General features: G+C 41.8%; 1 protein-coding gene across 4 annotated transcripts in view; it reads left to right on the top strand.

The window, feature by feature from the left end:
- prkacba (protein kinase, cAMP-dependent, catalytic, beta a) overlaps positions 1–23,210 on the top strand; it is a 239,603-nt gene that overhangs the window by 204,759 nt on the left and 11,634 nt on the right. For all 4 annotated transcript variants that reach the window (XM_073062542.1, XM_073062541.1, XM_073062540.1 and 1 more), the window contains 3 exons: positions 708–806; positions 11,938–12,020; positions 21,936–22,062. In XM_073062542.1, the coding sequence (XP_072918643.1) occupies positions 708–806; positions 11,938–12,020; positions 21,936–22,062 (309 nt within the window). The remainder of the gene's footprint in view (positions 1–707; positions 807–11,937; positions 12,021–21,935; positions 22,063–23,210) is intronic.

Genomic DNA, 23,210 nt, shown 5'->3' with positions numbered 1-23,210 from the left:
GAACCCTGCAAGGTAAGAAACTCTTACAGTTTTGAGGTCCTTTGTAAGAGTAAGCCTAGTGCAGGAGATAGTGTGATGAGTCTTGCTTTCAACATTGGCACCACTGTAGCGTTGCGGCTAACGCGACACTATTACAGCTCATGGTGTCGGAGTTCAGAGTTCATTTCCGGCATCATCTGTAAGGAGTCTGTATGTCCTCCTGTGGAATGTATGGGTTTTCTCTGGGTATTCCGGTTTCCTCCCATGTTCCAATATGCCACCTAGTAGGTTAATTGGTCATTGTAAATTGTCCTGTGATTAGGCTAGGATTAACTCAGTGGTTGCTGGGCAGCGCAATTCGAAGGGCCTACTCCACACTGTATCTCAATGAATAAATAAATAAGCACTGTGTCTTCAATGCAAGACACAGTGTGGAATTAAACTCTTCATCTTACTGTATTTTCACATTCTGTTGTAAATTTGGACCAAACTTTAACTGTTTAGACAAGACTCATTTCTCTTCTCCCACCCCAAATGAAGGGGTAACAATCAAATAATATGAATAGAGAGTATTGATATCATGGATATTTTCTGGTTATCCCTGATGAGATTTACATGTTGCTTTTTTCATACTTACCCATGAAGTTACAATAAAATGAATGACGATTGCACAAATTAGCAATGTAATCCATCCACTGTGAATGTTAATTGATGTTTTTGTGTTGTAGGTTGTCAAACTGAAACAAATCGAACACACACTCAATGAGAAGAGAATATTGCAAGCAGTTAATTTCCCATTTCTGGTGAAATTGGAGTATTCCTTCAAGGTAAATAATTCATAACATCAGACTTTGAAAGTGCATTGATATGACAATACAGCCTATCATTTAGTGTAAGATCGGGTTCTATTCTTACCTCTATCTGTAAGGAGTTTGTACATTCTTCCCATAGCTGCATAGCTTTCCTCCGGGTGCTCCGGTTTCCTTCCACATCCCAAAGACATACCGTTAGAGTTGGTGAGTTGTGGGCATGCTATGTAGGTGCCGACACTTGCAGGCTGCCTCAGCACATCCTCACTGATTTGATGTGACATTAACAATTCATTTCACTATGCATTTCAATGTACGTGTGACAATTAAAACTAATCTTAATTTTATTCAAGTACCAAGTAAAGCTAATCTTAATCATTCCATATCTTTAAAATGGATTATGAGCCCTTTGCATAAATCAGCCCCACACTCAAGAGAATTTCTAAAATTTTATGTATTGAAGAGGACTGAATAGGATTCAAAGAAGACTTTCAACTTTTACTCAAGGTTAGAGTCATGGAAGTCATAGTCATAGAAAGGTGTACCACAAAAACAGGCCATTTGGCCCATCTACTCTCTTGAACCATTTAAACACCCTACTGCCATCTACCTACACTGGGACCATAGCCCTCCATATGCCTACCATCCATGTACCTATCCAAGCTTCTCTTAAACGTTGAAATTGAGCTTGCGTGCACCATTTGTACTGGCAGTTTGTTCCATACTCTCACGACCCTCTGAGTGAAGAAGTTTCTGCTCATATTCCCCTTAAGCAATTCACCTTTCACCCTTAACCCATGACTTCTAGTTGTAATCCCACACAACCTCAGTGGGAAAAGCCTGCTTGTATTTATCCTATCCAATACCCTGCATAATTTTGTATCCTGTTTAATGTCATTTCTAATACACAAATATAAAGGAGAATGCAATAATTGTTACTCCAGATCTGATGCAACACAAAAAATAAATGCCATAAGAGATGGGGGAAGGGAGGTACACATGTTGAGGATGATGGGAAGAGAGGAGTGGTTGTGTATCCTAATTATGTGAGGTCTTGAAAGTCCATGCAGTTGAGACCTGGAAGCTGTCAAGATTTTGTGCAGTATTACTCTATTGCTCTATTAGGACTTAACAGTGAGAAGAATTGCTTTAATCACAATCTTATGCTCCTTCATTGCTAGTTGTTGGAGTTGGGTTTTAATACTAGATAGGGCAACATAAAAGATCAGTTTACCCCCATCACGGCACTGTAAACATTTTAACCACTTTAATAATGCTGTTTACATTGTAAGTACATGCTGGAATTTATGCACATATTGTTCCATATCTGAAAATTAACCTTCCACCTCACCTAGTCTTCCCCATCACCTGCCAGCTTGTACTTGCTCCCCTCCCCGCTCCTTCTTACTCTGGCTTCTTCCCCCTTCCTTTCCAGTCCTGATGAGGGGTCTCTGTTCAGGATGTCGACTGTTTATACTTCTCCATAGATGCTGCCTGACCTGCTGAGTTCCTCCCGCATTTTGAGAATGTTCCTCAGTTTGTACTGTTACTTTGTTGGTTATAGTGGATCAAACTATACACAAACGTTGAATGATTCCTGGCTTTTCATTCCATTAGTGTGCTAGCAAAGCTCCCTGCCAGTTGGCAGCTTTGCTGGCAACTTCACTTGTGCAATTTTGCTGTTCGTCATTGCTTAAGAAGTTTCTAATAATGTGGTTTGGCCAACTTAGACTTCAAACCTTCATTTCCTTCAGCTTGTACATATTTGTATCAGAAGCGACTATCATATCAGAACATCTGATCAGTCAGTATGCCTGATCTTTATGTGGATTGGTGTCACTCGATTTTACTTGATGGACTTCCTCAGTTTTCACTGCATTCTGCTGTTTGATTACTCCAATTTAAAATCATAACTCCAGGCTCTTTAAAAGGCATTCCTTTAAAGAGACGAGAAGATTAGCTTCATTAAATAATCAATCAAGATTGTACAATGTCTTTTCCAGTGCACAAGTGCAAAGGAGAATAAAATAATTGTTATTCCGAATCTGTTGCAGCACAAAAAATGCAATAAGTAAAAGAACGCAATAATAATTTTAAAAAATAATGAATACAGATGCAAAAGGTAGTTTATATGCATTGATGTTATGTCCATAAAGTGATGTTAGGTTGTACATAAGGTGACTGACAGGAAATAATATAGTGGTGGACTTGGTGGGTGGAGGTGTTGATCAGCTTTACTGCTTGGGGAAAGTAACTGTTTCTGAGTTGTGGGATTAGCATAGCCTCCTCCCTAATGGGAGTGGGACAACAGTCCAGGAGCAGGGTGGGTGGGACCCTACATGATATTACTGGCCTTTTCCTTTCACCTTGATGGTGGGTAGGCTGGTGCCAGTGATATGTTGGGCAGTTTTGACTACCCAATGTGGAGCCTTCCCATCCAGCACAGTGCAATGATGCAGCTTGTTAGAATGCTGTTCTGTGCATTTGTAGAATGATGTGAGTGTGGATGTACAAAATCTAGCTTTTCAGCCTCCACAGAAAGTAGATCTGTTGATGAGCTTTTCTTAACATGTAGGATGTGTTCTGGGATCATGAAAGGCTGTGTCAACTACAGAGAAATGTGATATTAGCACCAAATCAAATTAGTGAGGATTGCTGGAGGCAGCCTGCAATTGTCATCACACTTCTGGTGCCAACACAGCATTACCACAGCTCACTAACCCTCATCCGTGTGCCTTTAGAATGTGGGAGGAAACCAGAGCACCCAGAGGAAGCCCACATGGCCATAGGGAGAACATACAACCTCCTTACAGACAACAGCAGGAATTGATTGCTGATCAATTCCAGGGCTGGAAAACTGCGCAGGGATAAGTGGACGGAGATGAAGAAGCGTTATAAACCCACTGTTCCTTCGGTCATTATGGGGAACGTGAACTCGCTGCCAAATAAATTGGATGAGCTAGCCTCACTAGTAAGGAATGTTAAAGCATACAAGGAATGCAGTTTAATGTGTTTTTCCGAAACATGGCTGACGGCTAACATCCCGGATGTAAATGTAGAATTACCTGGTTTTACTACGGTAAGATTTGACAGAGATGCCAAAAAGTGTGGGAAGAAGAAAGGAGGGGGACTCACTGTCTACATTAACGTAAGATGGTGTAACTCCGGGCATGTGAGTACAAAGATCTCCGTTTGTGAAAGAGATATTGAGCTGATCGCCGTGAGTATGAGGCCATATTACCTGCCTCGAGAATTCGCAAGCGTCATTGTGGTGAATGTGTATGTCCCGCCGCGTGCCGACGCAACGGTAGCGTGTGACGTCATCAGCTCCGCTGTTGCTAGGCTTCAGACACAGCACCCTGAGGCACTGGTGATAATTACAGGGGACTTCAACCATGTGACTTTGGACAAGACACTACCTGCTTTCTCCCAGTACGTGGATTGCTACACCAGGGGTAACAGGACTATTGACCTACTGTATGCAAACGCTGCCTTCACTGGGGAAAGCTGATCACAACCTGGTTTTGTTACAGCCCAGATATAAATCAATTGTGATGAGGCATCCCACTACCACACGCTCTTTTAGAAAGTGGACTCCTGAAGCTGAACAGGCCCTGAGAGACTGCTTCGGTACTACTAACTGGGATGTACTGCAAGGGGGGCTCTGTGGGGGCGTTGAGGAGGTCACTGAATGCACAACGGACTATATTAACTTTTGTGTGGATGCCGTTGTCCCTGTCAGAACTGTTCGCTGCTATCCCAATAATAAGCCCTGGATCACTAGTCACATCAAAGGCCTCCTAAACCAGAAGAAGAGGGCCTTTAAAGATGGTGATCGGTTGGAGCTTAAAAGAGTTCAGAAGGAACTCAGAGTACAGATAAGGGGGGCAAAGGAGCAGTATAGGAGGAAGCTAGAACAAAAGCTGCAGAAAAAAAGCATGAAGGAGGTGTGGGATGGGATGAAGATCATCACCGGATGCGGTGCAAAGCGGGGGGCAAACATAAGTGGAGATGTGGAGAAAGCGAACCAGCTGAACAACTTCTTCAACAGGTTCGACAGCACAATCTCATCCTCACCGCAGAAATCCACACCAGGCTTACTTCCCTCACAGGAAAATAGCCACTCACAGGAGACCTTGCCCACGCCCAGGATTACGGCTGCACAGGTGGAAGGTCAACTGAGGAAGATTTGTACCAGCAAGGCGGCTGGACCGGATGGAGTTTCCCCACGATTACTGAGGGCCTGTGCGACTGAGCTGGGAGAACCACTACAGCGCATCTTCAACATGAGCCTGGAGCAGAGAAGAGTACCCAGACAGTGGAAAACATCCTGTATTGTCCCGGTACCGAAGAAACCACAACCAAAGGAGTTGAATGACTTCAGACCTGTTGCCTTGACGTCGCACGTGATGAAGACCATGGAGCGGCTGATAATGCAGAATCTGAGGCCACAAACCAGGCACGCCCGGGATCCTCTTCAGTTTGCGTATAAGGAGAAGGTGGGAGTGGAGGATGCTATCACGTATTTGCTGCACAAATCACTCTCTCACCTAGATGGGGTCAGTTGTGCTGTGAGGATTACATTCCTTGACTTCTCTAGTGCCTTTAACACCATCCAGCCCAAGACCTTAAGGCACAAACTAACGGAGATGGGAGTAGACTCTCACATGGTGGATTGGATAGTGGACTACTTGACAGATAGACCTCAGTATGTGCGGTTGGGAGACTGTAGGTCTGACACGGTGGTCAGCAGCACAGGAGCGCCGCAGGGAACCGTACTCTCTCCGGTCCTGTTCACCCTGTACACATCAAACTTCCAATATAACTCGGAGTCCTGCCATGTGCAGAAGTTCGCTGATGACACGGCCATAGTGGGGTGTGTCAGGAATGGACAGGAGGAGGAGTATAGGAAACTGATACAGGACTTTGTGATATGGTGCGACTCAAACTACCTGCGTCTCAATATCACCAAGACCAAGGAGATGGTGGTGGACTTTAGGAGATCTAGGCCTCATATGGAGCCAGTGATCATTAATGGAGAATGTGTGGAGCAGGTTAAGACCTACAAGTATCTGGGAGTACAGTTAGACGAGAAGCTAGACTGGACTGCCAACACAGATGCCTTGTGCAGGAAGGCACAGAGTCGACTGTACTTCCTTAGAAGGTTGGCGTCATTCAATGTCTGTAGTGAGATGCTGAAGATGTTCTATAGGTCAGTTGTGGAGAGCGCCCTCTTCTTTGTGGTGGCGTGTTGGGGAGGAAGCATTAAGAAGAGGGACGCCTCACGTCTTAATAAGCTGGTAAGGAAGGCGGGCTCTGTCGTGAGCAAAGTACTGGAGAGTTTAACATCGGTAGCTGAGCGAAGGGCGCTGAGTAGGCTACGGTCAATTATGGAAAACTCTGAACATCCTCTACATAGCACCATCCAGAGACAGAGAAGCAGTTTCAGCGACAGGTTACTATTGATGCAATGCTCCTCAGACAGGATGAAGAGGTCAATACTCCCCAATGCCATTAGGCTTTACAATTCAACCGCCAGGACTTAAGAACTTTTTAAAAGCTATTATTAATGCTTTTTGAGATAGTGATTTAGATGCATATCATATTTTTTACTGAGTTAAGTATTGTATGTAATTAGTTTTGCTACAACAAGTGTATGGGACATTGGAAAAAAAGTTAAATTTCCCCATGGGGATGAATAAAGTATCTATCTATCTATCAGTGATCACTGACATTGTAAAGCAGTGCATTACCATGCCGATTTGTTCCTTTGTACCAAACTTCAGGACCCATCCAAAACTATGATCTCCTTGTAAACCTACTTGGTGTTCAAAAAAAAACAATAGCCTTTCATGGTTGGCAATTTCTTCTGACAATAGCTGATTATTCATGAAGGAATAAAGCAATTGAGCACATCTAAAAGACCATTAGACATAGGAGCAGAATTAGGCCATTCATCTCTGCCATTCCATCTTAGCTGATCCTGCATCCCATTCAACTCCATACACCTGCCCTCTCCCATATCCCTTGATGCCCCGACCAATCAGGAATCCATCAACTTTTGCTTTAAATATACCCACGGACTTGGCCTCCACCGCAGTCTGTGGCAGAGCATTCCACAGATTCATTACTCTTCGGCTAAAAAAAACTCTCCTTCCTTCAGTTCTAAAAGGTTGCCCCTCAATTTTGAGGTTGTGCCCTAGATACCACCACCAGAGGGAACATCCTCACACATCTACCTTATCTAGACCTTTCAACATTCGGTAGGTTTCAATAAGATCTCCACACATTCTTCTTAATTCCAGTGAGTACAGGTCCAAAGCCATTTACATGAATCACAGTCATAGGAAAGCAGCATCTATCTTTAGAGATCCCCACCACCCAGGACGTGCTCTCTTCTTACTGTTGCCATCGGGTAGAAGGTACGAGAGCCTCACAATTCACACCAGCAGGTTCAAGAACAGTTGCTACCCCACCATCAGGCTCTTGAAGAAAAGGGGATAACTATACTCAACTTCACTTGCCCCATCAATGTACTGTTCCTACAACCAATGATCTCACTTTTAAAGACTCTGTATCTCATTATCTCATTTTCTTGTTATTTATTGCTATTTATTTATATTTGCATTTGCATAGTTTGTTGTCTTCTGCACTCTGATTGGTCTTTCATTGATCCTGTTATGGTTACTGTTCAATAGATTTGCTGAATATGCCCACAGAAAAATGAATCTCAGGGTTATATGTGGTGACATATTTTGAAACCTTGATGATAAAATTTGCTTTGAACTGTGAGCAAGTTCACTGTTCCCTCTAAGCTGCGCAGCTAGAATGTTCTTATATATAATCTTACTATTATTTTTAAATTATGCTGATTTTGAAATCCATGTTAATATAATTATGAAATGCCCTGTAATTAATAGTTAATAAATATAATCTATAAATTTTCCAAATAATAAACATACCAAAGCTTTTACTTTGAAACATTTTAGCGTTTCAACGTATTTACATTGTCAGTGTTTCAAATGACACTGTACTGTGGAAGTCAATAGCTAGCTCATTGTTAATAAACCACTGGCCTGCTGAACGTATTTAAAAGTTTACGAAATATGAAAGATTTTCTTTGTTGTATTGTATTTCATTATAACCTTCAGTTAATAAATAAAATCAAAAGTACATCATTTTTTTTGATTTTTACTCTAAATGTTCATAGTATGTGGTGGTTGTCCATCATGTCCGACAATGACAGGAAACCTGTGCAAGAGAGTTTTTAAAGTGGAAAGGCCATTGCACTCCAAAGTCTGGATCCATTGGAACGAACAAGTGTCGCAAACATGACCGTGAACTCTTCTGTGCCTTGTCATGCCCTTTGCTCTCCTCAGAGCGTTGCCCTTCCCGGCTGTTGGAGAGTCCGCCAGAGCTGACTTCACATGCCAAGACAGGCATCTCCCTATCTCACCAGAGTACAGAGTGTTTCAGCTACCCTTACCTGGTTTAACCCAACCATCAGTGTTGAATGCAAACAGCTACTTGGAGCCACAGGTGAGAGCTGAGTGTCCAGTGAGGACCAAAGGTGAGTGTGCTGCCCCAGAATGGACACGACAAGCCCCATCACCAGAGGTGCTACCCCTCCCTGGACTCCTCGTACATCCCATTAATAACAAAAAAAAACACTTAAAGTGCCATGCAGTTTTCAGGTTGTGTTAAAACATTTCCTGCCCAGAGCACTGGTTGGTCCTCGCAGTTGTTAAAAAATATTAGAGGGAATGTTGAACAAATCCACAGTAAATTCAACCCGCCTGACCACTATGATGGGTAGGGTTCAAACGATGAAGGCAAAATTTAGTATTTAGTGTGTCCTGAGCAGCAATTGTAATTACAGTAGAAATAACCAGGGTTACATGCCTGCCATCAACACGTATCGTAGCCTGGTGTGGAAACACCAATAGCCTTGAATGGAAAAGCCCACTGCATCACGGGTAAAGCCCTCCCCACCATTAAACAGATCTACATGGAGTACTGTTGCAGGAAAACAGCATCCATCATAAAGCACCCCCACCATCCAGGCAATGCTCGCTTCTGACATCAGGAAGGAGGTACAGAAGCCTCAGGATCCACTCAACCAGGTTCAGGAAAAGATATTACTGCTCAATATTCAGGCTGAAGAAGGAATAACTTCACTCCACTGAAATGTTCCCACAACCTGTGGGTTCACTTTCAAGGTCTCTTCATTGCATATTCTTAATGTTTATTGATCATTTATTTTTATTGTTACTTTATTCTTTTTGCATTTGTGTAGTTGTCCTTTGCACAATGGTTGTTCGTCTATCATGAGTGTGGTCTTGATTCTATTGTGTTTCTTTGCATTTACTATGAATGTCTGTGAGAAAATGAATCTCAGGGTTGTATATGGCAACATGTTTACTCTGATAATAAATTTACTTTGAACTTTCAATCTGATTTGTGTGACTAATAAAAATAAGACACAAGAGATGCTGGGAATCTGGAGGAACACAGAAAATGCTGGAGGAAACTTAAAAATGCTTAGATATGGTTTTTTGTGCCTTACTGTTCCGTTTAAACCAGTTATCATTGTTCTGTTCCTAAAATTGTTTCAACTCCCTTCTGAAAAACACAGTAGGGCATGCTGTCTTCTTACTACCACCAAGGAGGAAGTACAGGAGCCTGAAATCTCACACTCAACGTTTTAACAACGGCTTTTCCCCCTCTGCCATCAGATTTCTGAACAGACAATAAACCGATCCATGAACACTACCTCACTATTTTTGCATTCTTTTAACTCTCATTATTTAATGTTTTTTATATATACAGTGGATTCTGGTTAATTAGGACACATTGTGACCAGTACATTTTGGCCCATTGAAGCCGCTGTCCATTTAGCTGAAGTTTCACAGAAATAGTTAAAAAGGTATAAAAAAGACAGACTATTATTTAACTATTATTATTTAATTATGTACAGTATTTAAATGAAATACAGAACAAGTTAAAACACTATCAATACTACTACAGTACTATTAAACTCATTAGCTCCTAATAGTTATTGACAGAGGAATTCATCCAGTGTAGATTGTGGACTGCCTTCATAGAATGTTATTGACATCTGCATCCTTCAAATCTTCGTCTTAATTTTAGCATCAAGATGATTGTCGATACCTTCAAATTCTTCATAATTTTTAACTTATTGAAGAAGTGAAATCATTTCATTTTCACTCCCGACCATTTTAGCATCTCCCATCCTGAATGCTTGAAACTGTAGAAAGCCAAACAGTTCTGAATTGACTTACAGGTTATTTGTTGCCAACTATCAGTGCCAAATAGTTTTGAACACAAATACACGCAACTGATGCTATTTTAAAAATTGTTCACTCTAAGCAGTGTGTCTAATGGTCACACAAGTGCATAAGTCTGACATCAGTTAGACACTGTGTGGCAAAAGTCTCCTGTACCAATTAAGTGGCATAGTGTCCCAAATAAATGAAGGGAATCCTGGCTATTTTCTTGATTTGATTTTGTTCTTAAGAATTTGTCTCAAATAAGCAGTTGCTTTGATTAACCATTGGTCCATTTAACTGGAATCCACTGGATTTCTAATTATAACTTTTTGTATTTTTATGTATTGCACTGTAATGCTGCTGCCAAATTTCTTGAACTATGTCAGTGATATTAAATCTGATTCTATTAAAGCAAACTTCACGCCATCTTAAAAGCTGCTTCCACCAGGCAGTTCATCTGATCAGCCATTCTAGTTAAGCACCTCACCACCTTCTCTTACCTTAGTCACTGCACTGTACTGTAAACACTTTAACCACTTTTTATAATGATGTTTACTTTGTAAAGAGGTGCTGGCATTTATGTATTTATGCACGTTTTATTCCATGTCTGTACTTCTAACTATTTTTTAATAAATTTGTACATAATTCTTTATATAATTCAGTGGTGTTTAGCTTGCTGCTTACGAGGTTTACTCACCTCTGCGCTGAACTGAAGCTGTGACCTGGATCGACTTACTGGCTTCGGGGCTGTGGACTCATTTTCATGAACTTCAGTTCTGAATGTTGTTTGCTTACTTTTATTGTTGGCATGATTTTTTTTCTGTACGTTGGGTGTTTGGCTGTCTTTTTTTTTAATGGTTTCTTTGTTTTGTGGCTGCCTGTAAGGAAACTAATCTCAAGGCTATATAGTATATATATTTAATAATGAATGTACTTCAAACTGTGAACTTTAATTATGGGATGTTGTTAGTTGTTAAATATTGCACCCTAACCAACACACCACAACAAATTCCTAATACATGTAAATATATATGGCAAATATAATTGATTTTTCATCCATGTTGACATTAATTTACATATAGGTTGGAATTTTTCGCAGATATTTCATTGTTGTGATAACAAACCAGTTTTCTTTTTCTTTGGAGTTTTATTTATAAATAACTTGCCCTCAACTTAATAGGTATGTTTGCTTTAGTGGAAGTGCACTCAGTGGCCACTTTATTAGGGACAGCTCTGGAATCTAGTGTGCTCTTATACTGCTTATAGCCCATCCACTTCAAGGCTTGACATGTGCATTCAAAGATGTTTTTCTGTACACCACCATTGTAACTAGAGTTACTGTCGGCTTGAACCAGTTTTGCCATTGTTTTTTGAGCCCTCTAACAAAAGTGCTTTCACCCTCAAAACTGCCCCTCACTGGATGTTGTTATTTTTCACACCATTCTCCATAAACTGGTTGAGACTGTTATGCGTGAAAATCTCAGGAGATCAACAGTTTCTGAGATACTCAAACCACCCTGTCTGGCACAAACAATCATTCCATAGTCAAAGTCACTTAGTTCACATTTCTTCCCCATTCTGATGTTTGATTTAAACAACTCAACTTTTTGACCGTGTCTTTGTGCTTCTATGCATTGAGTTACTGCCACTTGATTGGTTTATTAGATATTTGCATTAATGAGTGAGTGTGGAGGTGTACCTAATAAAGTGGCCACTAAGTGTATTTAACCCAGGTGGTATTTGCAGGAGTTCAGTTTACCTATAGCTTTCTCTGCTGTTTTGCTCATTACAAAGAGGTAATCATTGGACTCAATGTTCACAGTTACCACTTTAATTCATAGTCTAACTTTGTGTTTCAGGACAACTCTAATTTATATATGGTGATGGAGTACGTACCAGGTGGTGAAATGTTTTCACATCTTAGAAGAATTGGAAGGTTCAGGTAAGGTTTAAGTCAGCCATGGACTGGTGAATAACAGAAAATATTTGTGATGACCATAAGTGTTCCTCAAGGCACTGTCCATTATTGAAAAGTCAGCATCTAGGCAACCTGTCCAGTAACCTGAATGAATCATCCATAAGACATAGAAGCCAAATTAGGCCATTTAGCCCACTGAGGCTTTATAAGGCATTGGTTAGATCGTACTTGGAGTATTGTAAGTAGTTTTTATGCCCCTTATCTAAGAAAATGTGCTAGCATTGAAAAGGATTCAGTTGAGGTTCTCAAGAATGGTTACAGGAATAAAAGGATTACATATGAGCAGTGTTTAATGGCTTTGGGTCTGTACTCACTAGAGTTTAGAAGAATGAGGAACGATCTTATTGAAAGCTATTGAATATTGGAAGGCCTAAATACTGTGGATATAGAGGATGTTTCCTGTAGTGGGGGAGTCTAGGACCAGAGAGCACAGTCTCAAGATAGAGGGAGTTTCATTGAGAATAGAGATTAGGAGGACTTTCTTTTTCTTTAACCTGAGATTAGTGCATCTGTGGATTTCAATGCCACAGACAGCTGTGAAGGCCAAGACACGGAGTACATTTAAAGTGGGTTTTGATAGGCTCTTGATTAGTCAGGGTGTGAGAGGATACCATAAGACATAGCAGCAGAATTAGGCCATCTGGCCCATCGAGTTTGCTCTGCCATTCAATCATGGCTGATCCTTTTTTTCTATCTCCTCCTCAACCCCAGTTCCCGGCCTTCTCCCTGTAACCTTTGATGCTGTGTCCAATCAAGAACCTATCAATCTCTGCCTTAAATATGCCTAACGACCTGGCCTCCACAGCTGCATGTGACAACAACTTCACCACGCTTTGGCTAAAGAAATCTCTCCACATCTCTGTTATGAAAGGGTGCCCCTCTATCCTGTGGCTATGCCCTCTTGTCCTAGACTCGCCCACCATGGGAAACATCCTTTCCACATCTACTCTGTCTAGGCCTTTCAACTTACGAAAGGTTTCAATAAGATTCCCCCTCAACCTTCTGAATTCCAGCAAGTACAGACCCAAAGCCATCAAACGTTCCTCGTATGATAACCCTTTCTTTCCTGGAATCATCCTTGTGAACCTCCTCTGGACCCTCTCCAATGCCAGAACATCTTTTCTAAGATGAGGAGCCCAAAACTGTTCACAATACTCAAGGTGAGGCCTCATCAGTGCCTTATAAAGCCTCAGCATCACATCCTTGCTTTTGTATTCTAGACCTCTTGAAATGAATGCTAACATGGCATTTGCCTTCCTCACCACTGACTCAACCTGCAAGTTAACCTTCAGGGTGTTCTGTACAAGGACTCCTAAGTCCCTCTGCAGCTCAGATTTCTGGATTTTCTCCCCATTTAGAAAATAGTCCGCACATTTTTTTCTACTACCAAAGTGCATGACCATGCATTTTCCAACAGTGTATTTCATTTGCCACTTTCTTGCTCATTCTCCTAATCTATGGATTCTGCATCCTACCTGTTTCCTCAACACTACCTGCCCCTCCACCAATCTTCGTATTGTTACGAAACCAGTAACTGGTTTCACTTACCAGCAAAGATAGATATGTCAGTTGAAGTCCAATGGTACTATTTTCAAAAGTTTTATTAATAAAGGGGCACAAAAATTAAGGTTAATACAAACATTCAGATAACATGCGTCAATACTCAATCTAAAACGCAGGTACATTAATAATCACTCAGAAATAAGCTCTTTCGTTGTCTAGGGTATAATACTGAGTCCAATTGGAAATATAAAGAGTCACTCTGAAGTCTGCAGGCTTTTCTCTTTTGGTTTCACGTGTTGGAGAGAGAGAGAGATAAAACGGAAAAACTTGCCCAAAACATCCGTGGAATCAGGGGAGCGATCTTCCCCGTTGTTAGTTAAAAGCGATCTTCCGTTGGTTCCAGCCACAAACCCCGCATTCGGAATTTAACGCACGTGGCTTATTTCAAAATGGCTTCCCGTTCCCACGGGAAGCGTTATCGTGCTTCTTGGTGTCTCCTTGGTGCGTCTGAGGGTCGTCCTCTTTCAGACCCTTCTTTATACTGCCTCACGGGATCTCAGGTGTCAATCAGGTTGCAGGTGATGCAATCTCTCTCAACCAGCCCACTTTACAATGTCCCTGCGAGTTGGCACGTCTGCAGTTCCCAGGTGTCTCCTGAGAACAATGCCACAGTCTCCAGCTTTTGTCCCAGTGGAATGTGGTATCCAGCACGTCGCTGTCTTTCCATTTCCTGTGTCCATTCAGCCTGTCTCTCTCTCTCTCTTGCTCTCTCTCTCGGGTCATTGACCCCCCCTTCACTAGGGCTCTTACAATTCTCACAAAGGAGGGGGCCGGTATCATAACACCTCCCCTCTTAAAAAGGTTTTTACCAGCGGTTAAAACCCAGAGTGGTACAGTCTTACAGAAATTTTGAATCTAATACAATACAGAAGCTTTTCTTTTCACTACAGAGTAATACAGTTATACATTCAAGTCAGCATCTAAACAGTTAACAAGTACAGTGCCCCTTTCCTTTAATACCTTAACCTCACGTGCCATACTAACGCCTGGTAGCATCAGACTTCAATTCAATAACCACTTATTTATTTATTGTTTTCAGCCACAAAACTGCGGAGGTGTGATCTTAGCTTAGGTGCATCTACAAAAGTTTATGCGAATACTAATCGTTTCGGTCGGTTTACTTCGCCGGCAGGTCTCCAAAGGTCTGTCTTTATTATTCACAGGCTTTGGCGCAACCCGTAAAAACCTGCTTTGCTGTTTAAAAAAAATGGCATCCCCATTAACCGTCACCTCTTTTCTGGCGAGTCCCCCCGTTGGGACTTTGAGTAATTTGGCGTGAACTCCCGCCCGCCTCGTTCATCGGGGCTATTTTTTCAACACCATGCCCCAAACTGTCAAGACCCTTCAGGCTATTTGTTTTTAATTCCAACTCCTCTTTCAGGTAGCATTTCGAATGCAACCTCTTCACACCCCACCCTGGCGTAACAATAGAGTGGGGGGCCCCGCTATTTCCCGACTCACTCTGTGAGCGATCTGCCAGGTTTAAAATTTCTTCCTTCGACTTGGGAACTACAGACTTTCCGTTTCCTTCAATAACAATCTTCATTCCCCCCTTAAATTCGGCATTAACCTTGGCCCCACTCTCGAATACAAACACCGTGGAACTCACACTTCCCACGGTTACCAAGGTTAACCCTTTTCCTACTGAACCAACCCTATCTGATCCACAAAGACGGCCGCCCCGTCCCCCTGAATCAAACACCTCAGACTTCCCCTGAGCTCTGTTACCAGGTTCAGCACCACGTGCGCCCCCATCTTGGACACACTCAAACGGGACATTGGCCCCTTCCAGGCTTTCAATACCCGTACCTTTTTCAAATTCTAACGTCTCCCGATCCTTCCAGTTACTCTCTAGGCAGCCCCCCGTTGGGGAAGGCGCAACCCTGCGAGCTGAAACAACCTCCTCGGCCATGTCAGCTGACTTCTCCACAGCAAGGATACCCTTCCTCTCTAAGACTGCCCTCATTTCACTCTCGGGACCATCGAGAACACCTTTAGAACTCTGAACTTCTTCAAACAATTCTGCCAAACCAGACAGATTAACCATGTCCAACTCTGGACATTTTAACAACTTTATCCGTTTCTCAACTTTAGTTCCTACCTCTAGGACCTTTCTCTTCACTAAGGGCAGGGCTATTTCCTCTCCCTTACCCCCCTTTACTTTACTGCTTTCTGTTTTACCACCCTCGGAACCCTCATGGTACAGGGTCGGTAAAAACATCTTGGCCAGATCACCGCTGGCTTCATTTAAACTGTCCTCTTTCTCAGCCGCTTTTTCCGACAGGCTGCGAGTGACCGCGCATGCGCGATAGCTTTGGGACTCTAGGGGCGGGGCCACCGTACTCGCCGGTCGGCGGGTCGGCATCATGGCTGCCCAAATCCTCCCTCTTGCTAACACACTTTGTAACAACGCGACCCACTGCTCTTGTGGCCACTTCTGGTTCACTGCCACCTTTTCAAAAAGCAAGAAATAACTATCAACATCCGTCTCCTCGAACGGAGGTACTACTCTCAGCTCCCGACTAACATTAAACCGCTCTCTCCTTAGCTCCTCCCTCTCTCTTTCTCTCCCCGCTGCCGCTCTCTCGGCTGCTGCTAACTCTCTGATCCGAATTTCATGCTGTCTTTGCCTCTCAGCGTGATCCTGCTCGTTTTCCAGTTCTAACCCCTTCGCCAAATTTAACAAGTCTGATTTGGTGCTCACCTCCAGCGCCGCCACAGTCGCGTTTTTCATAAATTCACACACGTCCATCTTTGCTGGTTTTTCTGTCTGGCTACCTGCGTACCAGATCCAAATTAATTTTTTTTTGACTTACAATCCCGATTGACTGACCTCCCCCTTTTTGGTGTCAAATCCCGAGACGAGAACCCCACTTGTTACGAAACCAGTAACTGGTTTCACTTACCAGCAAAGATAGATATGTCAGTTGAAGTCCAATGGTACTATTTTCAAAAGTTTTATTAATAAAGGGGCACAAAAATTAAGGTTAATACAAACATTCAGATAACATGCGTCAATACTCAATCTAAAACGCAGGTACATTAATAATCACTCAGAAATAAGCTCTTTCGTTGTCTAGGGTATAATACTGAGTCCAATTGGAAATATAAAGAGTCACTCTGAAGTCTGCAGGCTTTTCTCTTTTGGTTTCACGTGTTGGAGAGAGAGAGAGATAAAACGGAAAAACTTGCCCAAAACATCCGTGGAATCAGGGGAGCGATCTTCCCCGTTGTTAGTTAAAAGCGATCTTCCGTTGGTTCCAGCCACAAACCCCGCATTCGGAATTTAACGCACGTGGCTTATTTCAAAATGGCTTCCCGTTCCCACGGGAAGCGTTATCGTGCTTCTTGGTGTCTCCTTGGTGCGTCTGAGGGTCGTCCTCTTTCAGACCCTTCTTTATACTGCCTCACGGGATCTCAGGTGTCAATCAGGTTGCAGGTGATGCAATCTCTCTCAACCAGCCCACTTTACAATGTCCCTGCGAGTTGGCACGTCTGCAGTTCCCAGGTGTCTCCTGAGAACAATGCCACAGTCTCCAGCTTTTGTCCCAGTGGAATGTGGTATCCAGCACGTCGCTGTCTTTCCATTTCCTGTGTCCATTCAGCCTGTCTCTCTCTCTCTCTTGCTCTCTCTCTCGGGTCATTGACCCCCCCCTTCACTAGGGCTCTTACAATTCTCACAAAGGAGGGGGCCGGTATCATAACAGTATCATGTGCAAACTTGGCCTCAAAGCCATCTATTCCATCATCTAAATCATTGATATACAGCATAAAAAGAAGTGGTCCCAACACCGACCCCTGCGGAACACCACTAGTCACTGGCAGCCAACCAGAAAAGGATCGTTTTATTCCCACTCACTGCCTCCTACCAATCAGCCAGTGCTCTAACCATGTTAGTAACTTTCCTGTAATGCCATGGGCTTTTAACTTGTCAAGCAGCCTCATGTGTAGCACCTTGTCAAAGGCCTTCTGAAAGTCCAAATATACAACACCCACTGCCTCCCCTTTATATATCCTACTTGTAACCTCCTCAAAGAATTCCAACAGATTTATCAGGTAGGATTTTCCCAGAAGGAAACCATGCTGACTTTGTACTGTCTTGTCCTGTGTCACCAAGTACTCCATCACCTCATCTTTAACAATTGACTCCAACATCTTCCCAACCACTGAGGTCAGGCTAACTGGTCTTTAATTTCCTTTCTGCTGCCTTCCTCCTTTCCTTAATATTTGCAGTTTTCCTGTCCTCTGTCACCATGCCAGAGTCCAATGATTTTTGAAAGATCATTTCTAATGCCACCACAATTTCTAACACAACCTCTTTCAGAACCCTAGGGTGCAGTTCCTCTGGTCCAGGTGACTTATGTACCTTTAGGTCTTTCAGCTTTTTGAGCACCTTCTCTCTTGTAACAGTAACACTTTTCTTCCTTCACACACTACAATGTCAGGCATACCACTAATGTCTTCCACAATGAAGACTGACGCAAAATACTCATTTAGTACATCAGCCATCTCCATGTTCCCAGTTATTATTTCTTCTGCCTCGTATTCTAGCAGTCCTATATCCATTCTCATTTCTCTTTCTATTTTTAGCATACTTGAAAAAGCTTTTACTATCCATTTTGCTATTATTTGCTAGCTTGTTTTCATTTCTCATCTTTTCCCTTCTAATGATTTTTAGTTGCTCTTTGTAGGTTTTTTTAAAATTTCCAATCCGCTATCTTCCCACTAATTTTTGCTTTGTTGTATGCACTTTTCTTTTGCTTTTACAATAGCTTTGACTTCCGTTGTTAGCCACGGTTGTACCATTTTACTATTAAAGTATTTCTTCATTTTTGGAATACATCTGTCTTGCACCATCCTTATTTTCCCAGAAACACACACCATTGCTGCTCTGCTGACATCCCTGCCAGCAGCTCCTTCCAGTTTACTTTGGCCAACTCCTCTCTCATACCACTGTAATTTCCCTTACTCCACTGAAATACTGCTACATCAGACTTTACTTTCTCCCTATCAAATCATATTGTGATCACTGGTTCCTAATGGTTCTTTTACCTTAAGCTCCCTAATCGCCTGTGATTCATTACATAAAACCCAATCCAGTATAGCTGATCCCCTAGTAGGCTCAACAACAAACTGCTCTAAAAAGCTATTTCTTTGGCATTCAACAAACTCACTCTCTTGAGATCCATTACCAACCTGATTTTCCAAATCGATCTGCTTGTTAAAATCTCCCATGACTACCATAGCATTGTCTTTTTGACTCACCTTTTCTATTTCTTGTTGTAACCTGTGGTCCACCTCCCAGCCACTGTTGGGAGTCCTGTATATAACTGCCATCAGCGTCCTTTTACCCTTGCAGTTCCTTAACTCAACCCACAAGAATTCAACATCTTCCAATCCTATGTCACATCTTTCTACTGATTTGATGCCATTCTTTACCAGTAGAGCCACACCACCCCCTCTGCCTACTTTCCTATCCTTCTGATATAACGTGTAACCTTGAACATTCAGTTCCCAACTACAACCATCATTCAGCCACGATTCATTGATGGCCACAACATCATACCTGGCAGAAGTATGGGTAGAAGTCAGGAGAATGTGGTTGAGAGAGATAATAAATCAGACATGATTTAATTTGCTGAGTAGACTTGATGGTCTACTCAATGGTCTAATTCTGCTCCTACATCTAAGGTCTTATGGCTGATATTTTTTCCTTTCCACTGTATTCTCCTGTAACATTTGATGTCCTTACAAATAAGTACCTATCAGCCTCTGGTTTAAGAGACTATTGAAGAGTGATATTTAAGAGGCCTTTAGATGAGGAAATAAATATGCAGGGAGTGGTGTGATGTAAGTAATGTGCAGGCAGAAGAGGTTTAGTTTAAGTGGTTATGGTTATCACAGACATTGTGGGCTGAAGGGCCTGGCTCTGTGCTGTACTGTTCTGTGCTCTGACGACCCAGGTTCAGTCCATTGCTGCTGAAGGTTGTACATTCTCCGTGACCTTATGGATTTCCTTCGGTACCCCAGTTTCCTCCCACATTCTAGAGATGTACGGGTTAGTCAGTTAATTGTTCACATGGGCATAGTTGGGCCAGAAAGGCCTGTTATCATGCTGTATCTTTAAATAAATGACCAAGCTGAATTATTTTAAAATAAGCTTTGTGTGGTAAACTGAATCAGGTCTATTATCACTGATTTATATGATGTAAATTTTTTGTGGCAGCATTACAGTGCAAGGCATAATTACTATAAATTATAAAATAGTGCCCAATAAAGGAATAATGAGATAGTGTCCAAGGGTCCACAGACAATTCAGAAATCTGATGGCAGATGGGAAGAAGCTGTTCCTGAATCATTGAGTGTGGCTCTTCAGGCTCCTGTTCCTCCTCCCTAATGGTAGTAATGAGAAGAGGGCATGTCCCAAATCCCACTTAGCATGTAGGCATCATTCCAAAGAACAAGAGTGCTAAAGGAATTAATTGGCACTGAAAGGGTGGTTAGGTTCTTTAGTGACACCTGGTACCACACCCCTGCCCTGACTGTTGCTATGCCAGCTATGTGTCATGAATCCCTGCCCACTGCACTGCTCCCCTGGAATGAACCTGTGCCCTCATCTCTCAGCAAACCTACCAACGCTCAATGTGAAGATGTTGGTTATGTGTGGGTTGTGCTGACCGAGTGCTAACTCACAGTGTCAGAGGCCTGGGTTTAGTCCTGCCCTTGGACACTGTCTGTGTGGAGTTTGCACGTACTCCCTAGGATTATGTAGTGTTCTGGCCTTTGGAGGCGCAGTTCATTTTTTGTGTGAACATCCGTACATAAGTTGTTTTTCATCCCATATCCTGCATGGGTTAGTTTTGATTTGATTTGCAGCACACGATGGAAATACACACATCCCACCTACTCTTTATTTGCCTTTGAAATAGCAACATCTTTTCAAAAGTAAAATATTTCATTTGACATCCTGGGGAAAAAACTTCTGTCCCAGGTGATTTTTGAGAATCTGTTTAACTCACTGCATAGCTGTGTACCTACACACTGTGAGGACAGGGTTTATTTGTTACTGATTTCTGGTAGCATAGTGGTTAGCGCAATTGATTTACAGCGGTGGTGATCACCAGTCAGTGTTCAATTCTCGCCACTGTCAGTATATTCTCCCTGTTGTGACCGAACAAAGTCACTGGAGAGACACTGAAGCTGGTGAATATTGGAGTCTTTATTCAGTCAAAAAAGCAGTAGGCCCGAAACATCGACAGTGCTTCTTCCTATAGATGCTGCCTGGCCTGCTGTGTTCCACCAGCATTTTGCGTTTGTTGTTTGAATTTCCAGCATCTGCAGATTTCCTCGTGTTTGAATCATACTGGAGACACTCTTAAAAGAAGTGGCCTCCTGACCCAGTATTACATCACATTTTATATGTTAAAGAACAAAAGGTAACAAGACAATTTCTATAGTTATAATGCATTCATAATGCTTCATTTGAGTTTCAAACATCTAGATCTTCACAACAATGCACCCAAAATGAGTGTTAATCACCTCTGTCTCTGTAGCTGCATTTGTGCATATGTAGACACCTCAGCTAAATGGATGTTTCCTGGTTTTCAATCTACAATCCGCATTCAGATTTGAAGACTGGATACTGTTGAGATTTGTATTTGCTATATTACATATCTCCAGAATATGCCCTAACACACCCTGTGATCAGATGGGCTTCTTCCTGGTGCTGTGGTTTCTTCCCACTTTCCAAAGACACACAGGTTAGGGTTAGTAAGTTTGCAGGTATGCTATTTTGGGGCCAGAACCATGGTGACACTTGTGGGCTGACCCCAGCACATCCTTGGACTCTGTCCATCATTAAGGTCCTCCATCATCCAGATCATACCTTGTTCTCACTGTTACTATCAGGTAGGAGATACAGAAGCCTGAAGGCACACACTCAACGATTCAGGGACAGCTTCTTCCCCTCTGCCATCTGTTTTCTGAATGAAAATTGAACCCATGAACACTACCTCACTACTTTTTTACGTCTATTTTTGGACTACTAATTTAATGTAACTATTTACTATATATATTTTTTACTGTAAATCACGTTATTTCTATTATTATCATAAACCTGATTCTGATTCTTTTGGCTGTTGACACAAATGATGCATTTCAATGTATGTGTTCATGATTTGATGTACAAGTAACAAACAACACTTCTTTAGTCTTTAAATAGCCCAGTACAAATTTTGATCTAAGTATATTTGTTAATTGATACATCTGATTTTTCTATTAAACTAATACATTCTCTGAACCATTCTTCCTTCACAGTGAACCTCATGCACGGTTTTATGCTGCCCAGATAGTGTTGACTTTTGAGTACCTTCATTCGTTAGACCTCATCTACAGAGACCTGAAGCCTGAAAACCTCTTAATTGACCAACAAGGGTACATCCAGGTATGGTGTTCAGAGGCAGGAATGATTTCTGAAATTTTCCTGCAGAAATTGATCAACTTTTGAACTCTTATTTGACTCTGTATATTAATGTATCCTTCAAATGAAGGAAGAATTATTGAAGTGACGGTACGTTTAATATTTCCTGCATCAGTAACTTTGTTATTTTTGGAAAAAGCACTGTGAGCTTGATGGATTAATTTGGTGATCTCTGAGCTAACCTTCCCCAAAACGGAAGCACTATTTTTAATGAGTCCTTTATTGAGTGAGAATATGTGAAAGCTGTTACATATCTGTTGACTTGATGGTATTAAACTGGTAGGAGTGCAGAAAATCCTTGGACTATAAGACATAGGAGCAGAATTAGGCCATTCAGTCCATCAAGTTTGCTCCACCATTCCATTATCAGGATGTTGCCTGGACTTGGGGACCTGGTCCCCAAAAAAAGAAGAGGTTGTATAAGCTACGATGCATCTCATTCCCTGGGACTTAACAGATTGAAGATTGACAGAGGTATATAAGCTCATCTAGGGCATAGACAGGGTCTTTTCCAGAAGGCAGGAGCTTCAAAATAAACTTTTAAGAATTTTTTAAAAGAAGCTTAAAGTTTCGATAACATGGCACACTTGCCTATTTAACTCCATGCAAAGCTAATTTTAATTCTTAAAGTGAGTGTTAGTATTTTCAATGTCAGGTTCAAGTTTATTGCATTTCATCCATATACAGCTAAACAAAACAACATTCCTCAGGAACCAGGATGCAAAAGACAGTGCATATATCACTCACAGCACATAAAATAATATTAAAAGACCATTAAAAAAATTCTGTAGATATACAGATTGACGTAAAGTACATATACAACATATAGTTAAATATACAACAGCATTACTGTTACTGGCGCAGTCATAAATAAGTGCATTAAGTGGTACAGAGTGTTTTCCACACTCACATTTTCCCCAGTTAAATTGGGAAATAGAAATGCTAAAAATGATGTCATGGTTAAAATGGACTTGAATTTATTTCACACCTTTTGTTTGTCATTAATCATTGCAAATATTCTGAAAATCAGATGCCAATTTTGGTATTTCACATTACTGATTTTTATCATCACTGTAAATGATTGCAGTTCTTTTCTTTACCTCTCTGATTAC

Source organism: Hemitrygon akajei, chromosome 12 (genome assembly GCF_048418815.1).
Source record: "Hemitrygon akajei chromosome 12, sHemAka1.3, whole genome shotgun sequence".
In the NCBI taxonomy this organism is placed as follows: domain Eukaryota; kingdom Metazoa; phylum Chordata; class Chondrichthyes; order Myliobatiformes; family Dasyatidae; genus Hemitrygon; species Hemitrygon akajei.
Note: the sequence above shows the minus strand (reverse complement) of the source record. Positions and strands in the feature narration are given on the sequence as shown.